This window comes from Carcharodon carcharias, chromosome 10 (genome assembly GCF_017639515.1).
Source record: "Carcharodon carcharias isolate sCarCar2 chromosome 10, sCarCar2.pri, whole genome shotgun sequence".
In the NCBI taxonomy this organism is placed as follows: domain Eukaryota; kingdom Metazoa; phylum Chordata; class Chondrichthyes; order Lamniformes; family Lamnidae; genus Carcharodon; species Carcharodon carcharias.
In genome coordinates, this window is record NC_054476.1 from 168324950 (window position 1) to 168344974 (window position 20025).

At 44.7% G+C, this 20025-nt stretch overlaps 1 protein-coding gene across 1 annotated transcript in view; it reads right to left on the reverse strand.

The window, feature by feature from the left end:
• LOC121282918 (membrane-associated phosphatidylinositol transfer protein 3-like) overlaps positions 1 to 20025 on the reverse strand; it is a 189085-nt gene that overhangs the window by 19917 nt on the left and 149143 nt on the right. The window contains exon 14 of the mRNA XM_041196730.1: positions 10334 to 10482. Within this exon, the coding sequence (XP_041052664.1) occupies positions 10334 to 10482 (149 nt within the window). The remainder of the gene's footprint in view (positions 1 to 10333; positions 10483 to 20025) is intronic.

The window sequence follows — 20025 nt, forward strand, 5'->3', positions numbered from 1 at the left end:
TCACCGTAAATCAGTAATCTCTCCGCAAGCGTTAGTTCCATTGAGTTTCAGCTGAACAAAGTCCTTTTTTGGAGGGCTGTCTAACCAATGCTCTATTGATCACGCATTTCATATCCAACACATCTTTTTGTGATGTTTTTCTAACTTAATTCTTTTCAACTGAAGAAAAGCAATTAATAAATAAACAAATGCCTCTCTAGCTACAACAAAGTATTATAGTGTGGCTTTTAGTAACAAGACTAATATTTGAGAACTTTAGTTTATGATCAGTGACATTGTCAGTCCAAAAATTAATATCATAATTAATATCAGAAAATCTGACCCAACAAATAACCTGAAGCCGGCAAACTGTTGGCTTCAACTGTACTTTGAATTAGCTGTAGAAACGCAACCAAGTCAGTAAAATATCAACCATGAAAGGACGAAATGTCCTCTCCAGATGAAAACTAAAGGCCACTATGGGAGTGTCATTCTTCTCAGTGCAAAGACACTGGGCGGAATGGTCCCAGATTTGCACTAAGTGTGGTAGTGGGCGTGAAAAACGACATTTTACCTGCCGTCCGCAATGGGGGTTTTCACACCATATCACCCATTTCCCGCCTCATAAATTAAGCAGCCACAGGAAACACGCTGTCTCGCTGGCGGGCAGTCTCTGAATCACCCACCACACTGTTACCACACCGTTACTTCACTGCAGGAGCCATATCTAAACTGCAGCCCCACACACACTTCTCAATGTTTGCGGATCAGGGCTGCTTCCATGAATTCACAGCCCCAAAAGCCAAGAGGAGTTCAGTGTCCCGTCAATGGAATGTCTTTTGGAGGTCACCGTGATGTCCTCCACCCCCACTCTGGCCACAGGAGGTCCAGCAACCTCACCACTCTGGCTTGGGAGGTGGTGGCAGTGCTGGTCAGTGTCAATGCTGCACAGAAGAGGTCGGCCATCCAGTGCAGAGAGGGGATGAACGATCTCATCTGTGCTGCCAGGGTAAGGCAACCATCTCATCACTCTGATCTCACACACTCTCAAGCCCATCACACATTCACTGGCATCTCACTCACTGCCAGCTCAAGGGACATCACCACTCACTCTCTCCCACACACACCCTCACATCTCCATCTGGCCTCATCTCCTCTGGAGATGCCTCCTCAACCCTCACCATCTTGAGGCCACTTGCACAGATTAACATGTGCCCCCCACACACACCCTGGGTTACCCTCCTTCCCCAGTACAGCTTCCTCACCCTGCAGCCTCTTCCCTTTGCCTGAAGCCGCTTCTCCCCCCTTCCCCAAACAAGCCCTCGCCCTGCAGCCGTGGAAAAGCCATCCCCGCCTTACGGCTGGTCTGGTGGGTAGAGACCTGCCCGTGAGCTTCCCTAAAAGTGATGTGGTGCTGCCTGCGAAGCCTGGGGCTGATGACCCTGAGTACTTCCTGAAGTACTTCGAAGTCCCGAGCAAAGTGCAGCTCACCAGGTGCACGTTCCTTATGTACAGCTGTGAATCAGCACACTGACATACCCAGATGATTCAGTGTTTGGGGTGGGGGGTGGGGGGGGGTTGGTGATGATTCCGGCCACCAGGGCTTGTAATGAGATGCTAAAGTATTGAAATTAGGTTTCTGATGTGCATGGTGGGAAACGCGGCCCATCATTGATGGGTAGAGAGGACAATTGCAAACTGTTTTGACGATGGTGTAAAACCGATCTTTGACCTTCTCACCATATGGTCCACTCAAAACACACCCACCACAAACGGGAATGGAAAATTCCACCTAGTATATTAAGTAGGAGTTGCCTTTTTAACTCCTTTCTAAAAAAAAATTGCATTTTTATGATGCTTTTCACAACCAAAGGATATCCCAAAGCACTTTACAGTTAATTAAGTACTTTTGAAGTAAAGCCGTGGTTATGTAGGAAATGCAGCAACCAATTTGCACACAGCAGGCTGTCATGTACAGCAATATGATAATGACTAGACAATCTGTTGTTTGATGTTGATTTAGGGATAAGTGTTGGCCAGGATACTAAGGATAAGTCTCCGCTCTTCTCCAAAATGGTGCTACTGGAGCTTTTACATTCACAGGAGAGGGCAGATGGGGCCTCTGTTTAACGTCTCGTTCAAAAGTCAGTACTGCACTGGAACGTCAGCCTTAATTTGTGTCCTTAAGTCTTAGAGTGGGACTGGAACCCACAACTTTCTGACACAGCGGCAAGTGTGCTAACTACAGCTCACGCACAGGAATGCATTACTCTGGAGTGTGAGGATGAGCTAAAAGTTACACCCAACCAAATGGTCAATCATAAGGAACCTGCAAGAATTCTTCTTAATCAGTTAAACAGTTGTGCAACCAGTATAAATAGCTTTCTACTAACTAACCCAGTTGTGGTAAACATTTCGGGGAGAAACAATATTAGCCGCAGAAACCATGAGGAGCAGATGAAGATCAGTGGTCCGGGCTATATAATGGCTAGTAAAACCAGCATGGAAGCTTAATGCAATGGCCCTGTCTCTGCACATGGTCATCGATGTCAACCGAGTTTGTTTGAATACTTTAGCAATCCAAAGTGTTCCAGTAATTTGCTGCAATTGTGGCACAAAGGAAGGTATTTAAGAAGATAAGGAAGCAATACAACTTAATATCACAGACCAAAATAGCATCTCGTATATTGCTGCACGTGACAAAATCAAAGAAAAGTGACTAATTATTCACCTCCAGCTGAGAGTTACAATGCACTCAGTCAGCCTCTAACATTCTGCAGATAGTATACTTTACAATGAGAGGCCAACAGCTCTTCTGCTCAGCAGCACCACTGAGGAGATGGTGGCCACTGCCGGAAGAACAGGCGCCAGAGTCCCAGGTCACAATTAAGCAATGTTGGGTGTGGGGGTGGGGGGGGGGGTGTTGGTGGTCACAGGTTGGGGGTCATGGGGAGAGAGGGGTAGGAGGGTCAGAAGCAAGGGCGAGGGTTGGTTCCCAATGTCCGGTCCCTCAATCAAGTACTTTGATCGAGGGATAAGGAACACCACTCCCCCACCAAACCCGCACCTCACCCTGGGGTGACAAGCAGCTGCACAGGTTCACCTGTCATGCATGCAGCATAGTGACAGGCCTGCTTGCTGCTGGGTTAATGTCAGTGGTGGTGGTATCAGGCCCTTCAGTGCTCATTAATTGGTGGCGGGGTGGGAAGGTCGACCATGGGCCTTCCTGCCCAGAACTTAATTCTGTTGGAGGTGGAAAGGTGGCAGTGTTCAGTTACACAGCCACCACCACTCTGCCTGCCCCTCCAAGCTGGCCAACAGTGACAGCACAAGATTCTGTCCGTCGTTCCAGGTTCTACAACAAAAATCATATACACGGGGGGAAGTTTTGGAGGAGGGCTTAAAAACGGTGGGGGGGGCGGTGGTGGGGAAGAAAATGAGAAAAGTGGCATTGGACAGGAATGTCGATATGATACCGCCTCCCCCTACTTTTCACACCGGCAGTTTCTGTGCACTGATGGCAACCTGCCCAGCAGGGGTGGGAAGCCAATTAACGTTGTCAATGAAGCCATGAACAAGCATTTACCAAAGGAAATGGAGCGGCGCATGGGATCCCCTGAAGTATCTGCAGCTCATCAACTCACGAGGGGTGAGTGCACAGTGGGGGGTTGGAGCGCCATGAAAGTGGTGTGCAATCCGGACGTTAAAGGTGCAAATCTCCATGCCTGAAGTCACCAGTGGGCAGAGGTTTGTAATTCATGATCATCTCCTGGAGACTGATGTCACAGACAGTGCTTGAGGTGAAGCAGTTTCTTCCGATCATTTCACCCCTTCAGATTGTCATATTAGCGGATTTCCAGCAGTAACCAAGCCCGCTTTCTAAAAAATGGCTGAAAAGTTCATGAAAAAGATACAGTGCAAAGCGGGTAAATGAAATAGCAAAACAAAAAGGATGAAAATTTGAAAGAAGGGCAGAAACTGCTGAAAGCAAACAACAGCTGAGGGATAGATGGAAACAGGAGAAGGCCATTCAGCCCCTCAAACTTGTACTGCTGCCATTCAATTGGATACCAGCCAATCTTAATCTGTATCTTAACTCCATCGACCTGTCTTGGTTCCACAGTCACTAACAAGTCTACCCTCACACCCAGTGAGTGGATGTGGAAAGAGCAGATGTGCTAATGACTGAGGTCAAGCTCTTCTTCAGAACAACCTAGCAAATGTATGACATCGTTTTCACGATTTTACATAAACGCACCAAGCTCATAAATTTACCAACCAATTGGGTTTAGTTTGATTTCATTGTTAACAAACATGAGGAATTACATTTCATTCCTGTTATTGCCAACCCCCCCTTAAGGTTTTGTATAAACCGATGAGATATGGAAGTAATTTATGAATTGAAGGCTGATAAATGTGGCCTGTCACAGCAATGAATAAAGAGATTGTCACCATTTAGTGTCAAAACAAATGGGAATTGGAGATTGAACATGGCAAATAAAACTTAATTGGTGGACTGTTTTTGAATAATTCTAGTGGAGACTCCAAATTCAATGAGGAATTCTGGCTTCACCTGAAGTTATACCTTAATTTTATTATGCTAAGGTCCTCAAAAAGGAGGTATTTGTTTTGGATTTCAGAAAATTGAACAGGAGAAATTCAGGAGCAGTTGGTGAATAGAAGATTATACGTAGGGCAGAATATTACACTCATCGTGCGGGAGCGCGCTTGACATGCCTGAGGGTAAAATGACGCACGATGTCGGGCGTCCGTTCCGATGTCATCACGCAGTCTCACGATATTTCGTTCGGTGGGCGCGGGCCGGAGTCGGCTGCGCACCCGCTGATAATTGAAGGGCCCATTAAGGCCGTTAACGAGCTCATTAACTTGAAATTTACGCTGCCCGTCCAACCTTACGGTGGGCTGCCAGGTGAAAAGGCCGAGCGGCCTGTACATTTTTTAGGAAACCTCATCCACGAGCGGGATGAGGTTTCCTAAAGCAAACAAACATTAAATAAAAACTTTATTTTCGAATTAAAGACATGTCCCGTCTCTTGTGACATCTCCGTGCCTCAGGGAGATTGAAGTGCTCCTTCAGGCACATGCGTGAACTGCACACTAGGCCCAGCTCTCCCTCCTCCCCCACACCCCACCACCCCCCCTCACCCCACACAGACAGCGCTCAGCACTGCCGCTCACACTCCATGCTGGGTGGGCCTTAATTAGCTCGCGGTGCAGAGCCGATCGCGGGCAGAGGTCAGCTTCCTGACCGTCCCCGCCAAGGGCAAAATCCTGCCCATAGGAAATACCTAAGAGTGGCAGGCACATTTCATGGGGGCGATTTTTCTGTTGGGATGTACAACAGGTAGAGTGGTGAGGACTATAATCACATTGCCTTCCAGCTGGTACCAACAAGGCTCCCAAACCGTTCACATGATCAGCTATTGTGACCTTCCTTTTGGCGAGCTGCCAGTGCTCAAAGAGGGCTGACAGGTAGATCATCAACCGGTGGGGGTCAGGAAATCTGGCAACTCCTCCATGGAATGAAGCCCAAAGTGAGCCCTTAAAGAGGGTTTACCTTTAAAACCCTTAATGAGCATCCAGCAGTGGGTGGGAAAAGTCATGCTCCTCCTCCTGGATGAGAACTGAATCAGTGACAACGTTTTTTTAATTATTTTCAGCTGTTCCTGCGTTGGTCTCCAATGGCCCCCCCAGCTAAGATGTCCTGTCTCCGGTACTACACTGGGGGAGTATATGCAGCAGACTCGTGCAGCCTTGGCTCTTGAAACTTGAAAATCACACCAGGGTTCTATAAGTAATGTAACACCCCTGTTAACATACCAAGCACACGCTTACCCATTCCAAAGCCTCAAACCAAACATCAGCCAGACAATGCTCACTTTGCACCTGAACAGCAAGTTAATGCTCCTGTGGTGTTAGATTCCACCGTTTTGCAGCAGACTTTTGAAATCTGTCACATGTTTGATGAAATACGTAATCTGCAAGCAGTTTTTTTTCTTAAAGGCAGTATTTTTTTTGAAACAGTCCCTAACTAGAAAGAAAACAAAGCTCCAGGGGCTGAATCTTTGGCTCGGTCATTCAGATTTTCAGTTAGGCAGCCGCGCACCAGAGTCAGCTGTGTGTCCGCCGAACTCTCAAAGGCCTATTCAGGCCATTTAACTGTCAATTAACATAATTAACGGAGCTGCCCGTCCAGCCTTAAGGTTGTCGGGGGGCAGGGGAAGAGTCCAGGCGGCCTTTGCATTTTTCATGGAACCTCATCCACGGGCGGGATGAGGTTTCATGAATGATTTTAAATTTTGAAATTTTTTTACATTGAAATGAGTGCACATGTCCCCAGTTCATGTGACAGTTTCACATGAGGGGACATGTCAGAATATTTTTTTTAAATCTTTTTTTCCGTTTATCATACCCAAATTAATCTCCCTGAGGCAGCCTTGCGCCTCGGAGATTTCAGCACTTTTTTGCACGTGTGTGTGAAAGAGTGCACTCCTGACTCAGGGAACCACCCACCACGCTGGGCGGGCCTTAATTGGACCACTTTAATTGGCCCGCCCACATAAAATGGTGGCATGGACCCGATCGGGGGCACTGATCCGGTCCACGCCTGACCATGCCCACCCCCACAACCGCCCCACCCCCCCCCCCCCCCCAACCTCCCCCACCACCCCCCCCCCCCCCCACCCCCACCCCCGACGAGGCCCCCACTTGCCAAGTCAAAATATTCAGCCCCCAGGTTTCTGGGAAAGGGGGCTAGGCTGTGGGAGTGGATTTGTAACCCTCGATTCTTGGCTGTGATATAAGACTACTGAGAAATCAGCCTATGGCCTTTAGTTGCTAGGGAAACAGAAGCTGATTGGGAAAACTACAAAGCTGAGAGATCAAATTTCAGCCAGTGGTTAACGGAACAGCACAGACAGGCTGAGGAACTGAGTGATTGAGACAGCTAACAAAGAATGAAAGTTGAAGACTGGGTTTGGGAACAAGGATAGTGAACAGTGTCACTGCTTCAGTATTTTTTAAACCAGAGCCAGCCATACTGTGTACCAAGCTGTTTTTGAGAGATCGGATAAAGGCTACTCTGGGGATTCTATGCCATCGGGACTGTTGCAAGCTGAGTTAAGAAGGTAATTGAAGATGTGCTCCCTTTTGGTGATTACCATATCTGGCGGACTCGAATGGAATAAAGCTGCTTTTGGAGGTGAATTGAGGATCAAATCCTGGGTGATGAAGAGGAGTTGAACTCTACTGGAGGAAGGCAGAGAAGTGAAGGACTGTGGGACTCTATGTGGTACTATGTATGTGTTGAGGGAACTGCCAGTAAATTTGTGAGATCTGTCTTTGCTGTATCAGCTATCTAAAGTGTGATTTATGATTTCTAACGAATACAGTTTGCCTGTTAATTCATGTTTAACTTATGTTGATTTTGGTTTGATTGTGAAAGTAAAAGTTATAAGAAGGGAAATCTTGCCCACCAATTCCTTCCATTGGGGTCATTAGGGGAGTTTGGCTCTTTTAGATTATTGGTCTCCACAGGGATCATAACACAAGTGTCGCTAATGTGTGACCCTAAGCTGCAAGGCTCAAAAGACTATTCAAAGGGTGTGAATGCCTTACAGCCATTCCTGATTCTTCATATCTTGGAATTTCTCACACGCTGGATGCAGCAGAGCCCACTAGCTACTGAAACAACCGGCCCCACTGATGTTTCCTCTCCTTAGTCAAGGACATGAAAGCAGACAGGATATTTCAAAACCACTTTACAAATATCACAAATCATTGTTATTACATCTTGAGATGTTTGGAAGATTTCAAAGCAGATTTCAGTTATATTATATTGCCTTTGAGATATCTTCAAATGGTTCATTTCCTGCCTCCAACTGAAACTCTTTAACTATCTCCATAAGCTTTAAAATAATATTCTACTGTGCAAAGTGGGTGCAAGTGCCATCCAGAGTTATCGAGAACTGATTTGAAAGCTACATTTCAGGCCCCATAAAACAAGTTCAAGAGATCTACAAATTTATTTTGAATTTGTTCAAATTTAATTTTAAATATTTCCAAGTATATTTCTGTTCGTTATTAGCAACAGAGCAGTATGTTTCAAAAAATGAGTTTGGCGGATGTGTAAGGTGAACTCAGCTTATATTTCTGGCTACATAGAATGTACAGCACAGAATCAGGCCTTTCAGCTCAAATAGTTTGTGCTGGTATCTATACTCCACACAGATCTCCTTCCATTCTGCCTTCCTCATCTACAAAGAGAATGGTCTATGAAGAGCAACTCAAAATATCTTAATTCTAACCGTTTCACTAAAGAAATCCATATGTACAGTTGAATCACATCAGCATTCTTGTAGCAACCAATACACGTTCACCATGCCGAGCAGAGATAAATCATTTTTCCCCTCGATTCAGTACCATCATTCTATTAGATCTTGGCCAATCTGTATTAAAGCTCCACACACCCACCATGTCTCTATATTCCTTAATGAAAGCCTATTAAGTTTAGGCTTCTAAATTTCAACTGTCCCAGCATCCACAGCCTTTTGGGAGAATGAGTTCCAGGTTTCCACAGATTTCACACCTTCTTCTCTCTCCCAGAAACATGATAGGGTCCCCCTTGTCCCCACTTATCACCCCACCAGCCTCCGCATTCAAAGGATCATCCTCCGACATTTCCGCCAACTTCAGCATGATGCCACCACCAAACACATCCTCCCTTCACCCCACCCCACACCCCCTCCCCCCGGTGGCATTCCACAAGGATAATTCCCTCCAGGACACCCTGATCCACTCCTCCATCACCCCCTACACCTCAACCCCCTCCCACGGCATCTTCTCAGGCAACCGCAGAAGGTGCAATACCTGCCCCTTTATTTCCCTCTCCTCACTGTCTAAGGGCCCAAACATTCCTTTCAAGTGAAGCAACATTTCACTTGCACTTCCCTCAATTTAGTCTACTGCATTCGTTGCTCCCAATGCGGTCTCCTCTACATTGGACAGACCAAACGCAGACTGGGTGACCGCTTTGCAGAACACCTTCGGTCTGTCTGCAAGCATGACCCAGACCTCCCTGTCACTTGCCATTTTAACACTCCACTCTGCTCTCATACCCACATGTTTGTCCTTGGCTTGCTGCATTGTTCCAGTGAAGCTCAACGCAAACTGGAGGAACAGCACCTCATCTTCCGACTAGGCACTTTACAGCCTTCCGGACTGAATATTGAGTTCAACAATTTTAGACCATGAACTTCCTCCTCCATCCCCACCCCCTTTCCGATCCCCCTTTTTTCTAATAATTTATATAGATTTTTCTTTTCCTACCTATTTCCATTATTTTTAAATGTATTTCCATCCATTGTTTTATCTCTACTTTTTAGCCTATTTCGATCCCTTCCCTTCACCCCACCCCACCCCACCCCCACTAGGGCTATCTGTGCCTTGCTCGTCCTGCTTTCTACCCTTAATATCACCTATTAGCGTATTTCTTAGCTAATATCACCACCTTCAACACCTCTTTGTCCTTTTGTCTATGACATCTTTTGGTTATCTCCACCTATCACTGGCCCTCTGTCCAGCTCTACCTGTCCCACTGCCACCTCCCCCCACCCCCCCCCCTTAAACCAGCTTATATTTCACCTCTTTTCTATTTTTCCTTAGTTCTGTTGAAGAGTCATACGGACTCGAAATGTTAACTGCGTTCCTGTCCACAGATGCTGCCAGACCTGCTGAGTTTTTCCAGGTATTTTTATTTTTGTTCCAGATTTCCACTACCTTTTATGTGAAAAATTACTTCTCGATTTTACTTCTGAAAGGTGAAAAAGATTTTGCCTCTTTGTTCTGGATTTCCCCCCAGAGGAAATAGTTTCTCTGTGTCTACCCGATTAAATCCCTGTCACTTTAAACTCCTCAATTAGATCACCCCTAAACCTTCTGAGCACAATAGAATACAAACTAAATTTATGCAACCTGTCTAAATAATTCAACCCTTTAAGTTCCAGTATTATTCTAGTGAACTTTGGTGAGAGGCCAAAATATCTTTCCCGACATGCGGAGACCAAAACTGAACACAATACTCCAGGTGGGGATCTGGTCAAGGCTCTCGTACATCTGATGCATCACTTCCAAACTTTTGTATTCCAACCTCCTGGAGATAAAGGTCTGTTTGATGGCTTTTGTATTTGTGCGCTAGTTTTTAGTAAGTTCACTGGCAAACGAGATGATTTCAAAGCAACCAGAACTTAATCAAAGATCCTTTCGACATCAAAGGTAATTGCAAAGGGTTTAAAGTGGATCAACCCATAGAAAGAGTACATACAATATGTAATACCTTACAACCATCTTCACAGGGTAGACTCCAACACTGAGCTTCTTTCCATCTGGAATGGTGTATAGGATTCTGCCACTGTTGCTGGTGATCTCAGTGTCAAAATACGCCCACCTTCCTGAGGGCGGCTGTGTCATGAGGAGGATGTCGACCTGCACAGCATGGAAAACAGCAGAATGTTAAAGTGCTGCCTTGGGAGGCTGAATTCATTCGTAGCTTTGAAAGAAATAAAAATGATCAATCTTTGCTTTTTGTATCTCTGACAAGTCTCCCCATGGATGGAAGCTGCTTCATACCATGGCTGACAGACTGAACACCTTTTGACAGCTGTAATATTGAACAGAGGGAAGTCTAAAATATCACTCTCCAAAATAACACCATTCCCCATGAGACACTGCACCACCAAACCAACAGGTTGCTGTTACGTCCAACAGCAAACAAACCATTACCTATTTTTTAAAAAAATGATCATTAAAAAATCTAAATCTCACTGACTGCAGCATCAGTAGGCCCTGAGAAATAATTGCTGTGGTCATTCTGTGTTACAGCCCCCGAGACACACTCTTTTTGAATGCTTTTTTGACCTTGCTACACACACTGGAGCAATTCTTCATTCAAGGTTGCAGTTCTGAATTACAGGCAGCAATACGTTCTTGGTTCACTCGAGAGACAGACTGGTCAAGGTTTGCTTCGTGGCTAATGATGCAACCTCACACTGGGCTCTTTATATAGAACTGATACTATTCAGTGTCCTCTACTGCACACATACTTCTGAGAATCAAGTTACTCCACAGTCACTGCAGAACAACATATAAAAGTTTCAATCATTGTAACGTAACCTTTAGAGAAGGAAATTTGTTTACTACAAAATTTAGTTTACTTTTAAGTTTGAATTTTAATTAACTTTCAAGAACTCTCCAATTCAACTTCACTGTCACAGACTGTGACAATAACCTGCCTTTAAATTTAAATAACTTTAATCTAACAAGGTAGGAATTATTGTTACTTAAATAATTAATTTCCCCCTCCTATGATACCCATTGTGATGAGTGCAACCATCAGCTGCTTTGATTGTGTATTTTATGGGATGGCTCACATATGTCCCCTCCCAGCTCTGTTTGCTAATGCAGTATTTCGAATTGGCCTGGAGGATATGAAGTATCTGAGCTACAATACTTAGTCTGGGCCATATATAGCTATGTGGTGCTGTATCAGGTGAAAGTTCTGGAAGTGATAATCAGGATTTGCTGCACTGCTTAATACGGAAAATAACTTTGCTTCAAACATGTATGTAGGGGGCCTGTCAATTGATGCTATTGTGATCGTTCTCCCTATAATTATTCAGGTGACTCAGGTGCCACTTTCACCTCTCACTACATTCTCTGCTCAGCGAGAGTGCTGAGAAATGTCGGCTGGTTCACTAGCTTCTGTGAAGACCAAATGGAATGGGTTCAATTCAGGTCTGTGGTTCAATGTGCAATGTTCTTGTGGTGCATTGCTAGGTTTCCAGAGCTTCCACAAGATATCATTTCAGTATTCATTAGTAGAAATGATTTTTAAAGATGCTTTAGGATAAGTGCAGTCAAATTATAGCTCATTGCATATTTCATTCACTTTGTGTTGACTTTCGGCAACTACAGAACAAAATTTAACTAGTTTCAAAATTAGAAATAGTGTCCTTTCATTCTCCCTCACAAAGGCTTATGAAATTATTAATAGTTACTCTATTGAAGACAGTGCGGCTCATGTGGCTGATGCTTTGAGGTGGTTATAACTGTAGCATATTCTGAATTGGAATTCAATAGACCAAGAGTTTGCTGACTGCCAGTGCAGTCATGCTGCATTTGTCTTCTCGTTACTTCCATTTGAAATGCTCTTTTATAAGCACAGAGATTCTTACAAGACTGGCACTGTATGTGAGAGGTGAGCAGGGGGGACTGTGGTTGAACATACAACAATGGCAGTCAAAAATCAAATCAAGTCAAGGTCCAACAAAGCAACTGCTGGGAAGGAGGTAGAACATAAAAATCCGGTTACTGAAAGAGCAGAGGCTTATGAGAAGAAAAGTTGTTGCAGATATTTGTGACTCTATAGGCGGCGATTGGGATTTATTCTGACTTGTTATGCTTTGAATGTCACTTTTAGTTGTGCAGTAGAATTGGCAGGCAAATGGCATTTCCAGAAAACTATTATTTCAGGAATTTGATTGGTTGATTGCAACTTGTTTATTAACTGCATTTTTGCCTTGGATTTTCATTTCCCACACAAAGTGATCTGTAATAAGTAGAACATTTGCATTTATTAGATAGTGGTTTGTTATTTTCTCCTTTTTTGTTCCATTTGAATAAATTAGGATCCATTGATGTTTCATAAATCGGATATTAGAGTCAATCAGAGTCTTTTACATTTTGTAAACATTTTCTAGGTCCTTTGCAGTTTTCCTGCACCCCAGGTAATTTTTGGCCTCAGATTGGCAACTGTTGCAAAACTTTTGGTGCCTTAGCTATGTATGAAGTCTTGCACTTAACTTTTTATACAGCTTTTGCTGAAATGAAGATGTGTAAGTTTAAGGTCGTTTGCTTTATTTGACAAATTTTCTGATGACTATGCATCATTCAATCTATTTGGGCTCTACACAAACACTGCCCTTGGTCCTGAAAGGACATTATTCCACTCAAATCCTCCTCTGTCAGCCTTTGATCAGTTGGTAGCATGCTTGCCTCTGAGTCAGAAGGCTGTGGGTCCAAGTCCCAATTCAGATCCTGAGCATAAAAATCAGGCTGACGCTTCAGTGCTGTACTGAGAGAGTGCAGCACTGACTTTCGGATGAGATGTTCAACCAATGCCTTGTCTGCCTTTTCAGGTATATGTAAGAGATCCCATGGCACTGTTCTGAAGAAGAATAGGGCAGTTATCCCTGTGTGTTCTCCACCTTGCTCTCATGCTGACCTCTCTGTCCTCGGCTCCCTGTTCCAATGAAGTTCAACATAAACTCAAGGAACAGCATCTCATCTTTTCATTAGGCACTTAACAGCCTTCTAGCTTCACCAATGAGTTGTACAATTTCAGACCATAACCTTTTGCCCTGGTTTTGTTTACTTTTTCTTTGAGGTCTGGGTTTTACTCCTACTTTTCTCTTGTTTTTGCTTTTGGGTGACAGCTGTTCATCATCCTGCCATTCACACCTCCTCCAGCCACACCTTTTGTTTCTTTATTTGTCCCATTCTCACTTTCTGTGAGCCTCCACCATCAACTCGTTTGTCTCTTAATCTCTCCTGTCTTCTACCTCATCCCAGACCTCCCTTTTCTTCTTTTTCTACCCACCCTGCCCCCCTACACCTTCCTTTCACTGATTAAAATGTATTAGATTTCTAACTTTTCCAAGCTCTGATGAAAGGTCAGCGACCTGAACCATAACTCTAGTTTCTTTCCCCACAGATATTGCCAGACCTGTGGCATCTGTCTAATGTTTTCTGTTTTTATTTCAGATTTCCAGCATCCACAGTATTTTGCTTTTGTTTAAATTCTCGCCGGTGTCCTGACCAATATTTATCCCTCAATCAACATCACAATAACAAATTATCTGACCATTGACACATCGCTGCTTGTGGGAGGGAGCATGTTCTGCACAAATTGGCTGTGCATCTTACATTACAACAGTGACTACACTTCAAAAGTATCTCATTATCTGTAAAGTACTTTGAGAAGTCTGGTGGTCATGAAAGGCACTATATAACTGCACGCAAGCATGTCCTTTTTTCCTGGGGATTGGGCAGGCAAATGGGGTTAAGGTTGAAAATCAACCATGATCTTACTGAATGACAGCACAGGCTCCAGAATGTTGTGCAGCCTTCTCCTGCTCCTATTTCCTATATTTTTATGGTCTTCAGACAGTATTTTCAACAGGAATGTCTTTGAGCACCCCTCAATGACTTGGTGGCTAAATACATGGTGCTATGTGTGTTCCAAAACATACAAGTCAGGAAGTCCAAAGTTCTCAAAAGATTTCTAGCATTCTCTGTTCTTTTTCATTTTGCCTTTCCTACTAATAACTTATATCCTCAAGAACACCTTTTAAATTGGCTTTATGTATGATCCAACTTTATGTCAATTACTTACAAATTGAAGCTGACCAGCAACCTGGTGGGAGCTGCATTTGAAAAATGTATTTTCTTGTCACACCGTCTGAGGTGGAACATTTTTAATATGTAGCAATTATTTTGTGCAACTAAAGAAATATTAAAAGCTGCCCAGTTGGACTGACTAAAGCATGGTGCCTCTGGATATCCATCACCAGCAACAAACTGCTTCTATATTTAAAATTGGACAGAATTTTTTTCACAAAAAGCAGATGAGATGAAAGGTATCTGGCGTTATCCTTGACAGTGAACAAAAGGCCTTTTCAGAAAAGCTTCCCCTTGAGACCTTACAAAATTCTAATACAACATTATTGATTAAAAGCTCTTTTTACATGTGTCTGTGTTGAATAAAATCATTACAGTGACCACTGGAGTCGAATTATAAATCAACTCCGGCATTAATCTCTGCCAGGACATGCTCCTTTGGGTTGATACCAAGGGAGCATCTTGCGAACAGTGATCACATTGTTCTATAGAAAGTCCAGCATAAAAAGAGACCATTTGGCCCAGCCAGCCCATGCTGGTCCATTTGGCCCAACTGGTTTCCTCCTACCCTATATGCACAATCTTCTATTTGGTTCTCCATGTGTTTATCTAGTTTCCCCTTAAATAGATCCAAGATCCTCCTGTGGAGGTATAGCCAGAGATCACCCCTTCTGACAAATGAGACCAATTATGGAGCCTCCACAATACCTTCAGACCCAGTGACTGACCCTTGGAGCACTGCATTATTCCCTAATTCCTCTCCCACTCTTTGATTACCTGCCCTCCCTTTCACAATCAAATTTCAATCCCATTCACTTCACGCTCCCTCCCCCTGATTCCATCTCACCTTTTCCAGTAGTCTCATGAGATACCTTGCAAAAATGCTTTCGGGAATCAATCTACTGATCATTGCATAGCACACACAAGCAAAATGACTGCTCAAGTTTCTCGCTAGTGTAGCAAAACAAATGCAAAATATTGCAGGTACTGCAGGACAGCCACTTGAGCTCTCCATCCCACCGGTCCACACTACATTGTTCTCATGAAATTCAATGGAAGTTCAAGGAACTCATTTTATGATCAGGCACTTTACAGCCTTCTAGGTTTAATCATAATTTCAGTAACTTCTAGTCATAACCACTGCTCCTACAGTGGCAATTCTGTTTCACCTATTTTCAGCTCCTCCAGACTCTTCTCTTACCTGGCCCATCATCTTCCTATTTTGCCTTTTTGTCATTTACACACTGCTGCCTCCCACCCTATCTCAGAACATCCTCTTTATTCTTCCCCCTCCAACCCACCAATTTCCCTGCCTCTGTACTTGCTACAATTCTAGCTTCTTCTGGTTCTGAAGCAAGGTCATTGATCTGAAACATTAGCTGTTTCTCTCCCCACAAATGCCAAGTATTTCCAGCATTTTCTGTATTTATACTAGGACAGTAGCTTATATATATAACAATAGTTTCCATTCAGGTGAACAATATACTTAATACAGTCCACATTTAGGGAGGAACTTTCTATAAAAGAGACTAATTGTGGTGGTGGGCGGCTTTGGCAATGCCCACCCCGCTATCTGTAATGGTGGGAACTCATGCCCGATTCTGCGCTTGGAGCCTCATTAATTATGAAAAAGTGCGTATCACTCCTCCATCATCCCCCTACACCTCAATCCCCTCCCACGGCACCTTCCCATGCAAACGCAGAAGATGCAACACCTGCCCCTTTACTTCCCCTCTCCTCACCGTCCAAGGGCCCAAACACTCCTTTCAAGTGAAGCAGCATTTCACTTGCACTTCCCTCAATTTAGTCTACTGCATTCGTTGCTCCCAATGCGGTTTCCTCTACATTGGAGAGACCAAACGCAGACTGGGTGACCGCTTTGCGGAACACCTTCAGTCTATCTGCAAGCATGACCCAGACCTCCCTGTCGCTTGCCATTTCAACACTCCACCCTGCTCTCATGCCCACATGTCTGTCCTTGGCCTGCTGCATTGTTCCAGTGAAGCTCAACACAAACTGGAGGAAGAGCACCCCATCTTCCGACTAGGCACTTTACAGCCTTCCGGACTGAATATTGAGTTCAACAACTTTAGATCATGAACTCTCTCCTCCATCCCCACCCCTTTCCAATCCCCCCTTTTTTTCCAATAATTTATATAGATTTTTCTTTTCCCACCTATTTCCATTATTTTTAAATGTATTTCCATCCATTGTTTTATCTCTACCTTTTAGCCTATTTCGATCCCTTCCCCCCACCTCACCCCCACTAGGGCTATCTGTACCTTGCTCATCCTGCTTTCAGCCCTTAATTTGCACATTCCTTAGATAATATCACCACCTTCAACACCTCTTTGTTCTTTTGTCAGTGACATCTTTTGGTTATCTTCACCTATCACTGGCCCTTTATGCAGCTCTACTTGTCCCACCCCCCCTTAAAACAGCTTATATTTCACCTCTCTTCTATTTTTACTTAGTTCTGTTGAAGAGTCATACGGACTCGAAACGTTAACTGTGTTCCTCTCCGCAGATGCTGTCAGACCTGCTGAGTTTTTCCAGGTATTTTTGTTTTTATTTTGGATTTCCAGCATCCGCAGTTTTCTGCTTTTGTCATAGTGTTTAAACCTTTATTGGAAATGTGTGATGTACACGTTTCTAATCCTTCTTCCTCAAAGAACAGCATTGAGCGAGGGCAGCTCATCAGCATTGATGATCTAGCAGCATATGTATCTGCTCAGTGGCAGAAGAAAAGACACGTATGGGAGGAGGAGATCCCGAGCATGTCCACATCTCAGTCACAGCAGTGTTTGCATCATTAGATGGCGGTGAAGGCTTCAAGTCTTCTCTTGCATCTCTCTTGTTCCTAAGGTGGGCTCTCAGTTCCCAGAGTGAGCTCACTCACAGGGACCCACGGACCAAAGCAAGGATCATGGATTAGTGATTCATGAGGCAAGTGTGAATGCAGGACTCGTTCTCACTGCAAGTGGGTGGACATCCCCTTAGTTGAAAGAAAATGGCATTGAGGGCTGGGAGAGATGTGGCCATATTCCCTCACTTGACTTTACTCTTCCTGGAGCCTGTCAGCAATTAATATATCACAGGCACGTCTCCCATGTCTTCCTTCCTCCATGGTGTGACCATGCTCACACTGACCCTCAGCAGCCTCCTGAGGTTCCTGGGCCTCTGGATCTTCATCCTCCAATGAGCTCTCATCCTCTTCCAGGTCATCCTCTGGCAGGGGTCATGTCTTTGCATAGCCAGATTGTGAATGGTGCAACACACTGCAATGATGTGGGAGAACCTGTCGGGAGTGTTTTGGAGTGAGCCACCTGAATAGTCCAAGCATCTGAAGTGCCTCTTCAGAAGCCCCATGGTCTGTGCTTTAAGGGACCGTGTGGAGCTGTGAGCAACTTTATACCTCTCCTCGGAACGACTCTGAGGGTGACACACTGGTGTCATTGGCCAGCGTTTCAGTGGGTGCCCCTTATCCCCAAGCAGCCATCTCTGCAGATGTAATGGCCCCTCAAAAATCTCAGGCACATGGGAGTGACTCAGGGTGTAGTAGTCATGGCAACTCCCAGGGTACCGTGCACAAACGTGCAGTATGTGTTCCCAGTGATCACACACCAGTTGTACATTGATGGAATGATAGCCCTTGTGGTTTATAAACATTAGGGTCTGCTGCCATGGAGCCTGTATAGCTACATGGATGCAGTCTGTTGCACCCTGCTCTCTTGGGAAGCCTGAGATGGCGGTGAAGTCAGTCGAATCCTGTAGCCAGGCTATCTTCATCCAGAGCAAACCTGACATAATGATGGGCCTTCCTGTGACCGACCTCCTTTATGCATCAATGTGTTGCAGACTGAGAGCTGCCACATAGGTCACTTGTTGATCCTTGGAAAGAACCAGAGGCCTACAAATTGAATGCAGTGGTCACCTTCAAAGCCACTGGCAGGGGACACCCTCCAACTCCGCGCAGCATCACGACTTCACAAAGAATGTGGTATATGTGAAATACCAGAGCTCGGGACAAGTGCAGATGTACACTGCATTGTCTCTCACTCATTTGTAAATAGGAGACACTTGGACAATAAACCCCGGGCCTGGTGAGTCACCCCCATTGTCTGGGTCTCTCCTCCTGACTCTCCTGTTCATGCTGTGGCTCTGCTTGACCATGTCCCTCATGATGGAGCTGCGCGCGGAGTCACTTCTCCCTCCTTCACCTCCTCCATTACATTAGGTCCCTGACAGAGGCAGCATTGAGCCTTGGATCCGTATCTGCTTTTGCCTCCTCTCTGAAAGGAAACATTGAAGACATTAATGGTTCAAGGGACAAGAAAGTGAAGCTCAGAAGATGACATGTTTGGAGACTGTAAGGGTCCATAGTTTTTCCTGACCTACTTGCATGGTGTCTGATGCCGTCTTGTCTCTGAGGTACCAGCACACACATCGAGGTGACCAAGATGGCATCACAGATATGTAACAACTTGAGCCCTGTGTGGGATGCTAAAGTTTCAGTGAGATGAGTGACCCAGCTTAGCTCTGTGCTCCAATCTCTGACGTGACATGTTAATAACCAATCAGTTGCTCATGGTCAATGAGTGGATGCCCTTTAGCCCATTAGAAGTGTCACATCTGGTGAACATGTGACAGGCCTTCATTGGTTGAATGCCATATATGATACAGCTGTGCCTCCCTCACTATTGCATGCATTCCCAAATTCTACATTCCTATGTGATACCCTTGAGATTCAGCAACTGTGATGTGAAGCCACTGAGTTCTGAGTGGCCCTTTAACAGTGTGAATGAAGCCATTGGCTTCCAGTGGCTTTCATCGCAAGGAAGGCAAAGAAGGTCTGGAGAGAGATGCAGTGGTTTTTGTCGAGGTTCATCCTGAGCAGTTCTGTGACAGAGGACTCTGTGCTCTACGGGCTGTTCCCAGGGACACACACCGAAACAAACATCAACTGCAGCTGGAGGATCATCAACTCGGTGAAAGACGCTCTTTGGTCTGCCCGAAACTTGTTGGTCTTCCAGCGCAAAAAGTTGTCCCTGGCCGAGTGTTGCAGACTGGCACATTCCAAGGTCCAGGACCACGTGCTGAGGGACACACTAAAGCTTGGGGCAGCCGCTGCAAAGGCGCAATGGGGAAGGGTCGCTGTCTAAGACCTTTCTGCCACAGTGCACCGAGGGGCTCGGAATTGTATAGACCCCTCGGGCTGTACAGCTCACATTGAATGTATGCAGTGAAAACTACATGTATCATAATTGTATTGAAGCATCTCAGAGTGCAACATGATCTATGTAGATAACTTGAACACTATTTCACTGTCTGACTGTCTGTAATGACCACGTTGAAATGTCTGTAATGTTCAAAGATTGTATTGAAGCACCTCCTGATCCATGTGGAAAATCTGAATCTGATAGCACTTTTTGTGATGGCCATTTTGAAATATTTTGTAATGTTCTTTCAGATATTTTATTAATGAAGTATATTTTTCCAAAAAAAAGTGTTCCTCCTTTCTTTCTGAGCAGACTCCTGCTCGCTCCCACGGCAACAAGAGGTTAGAGGGCA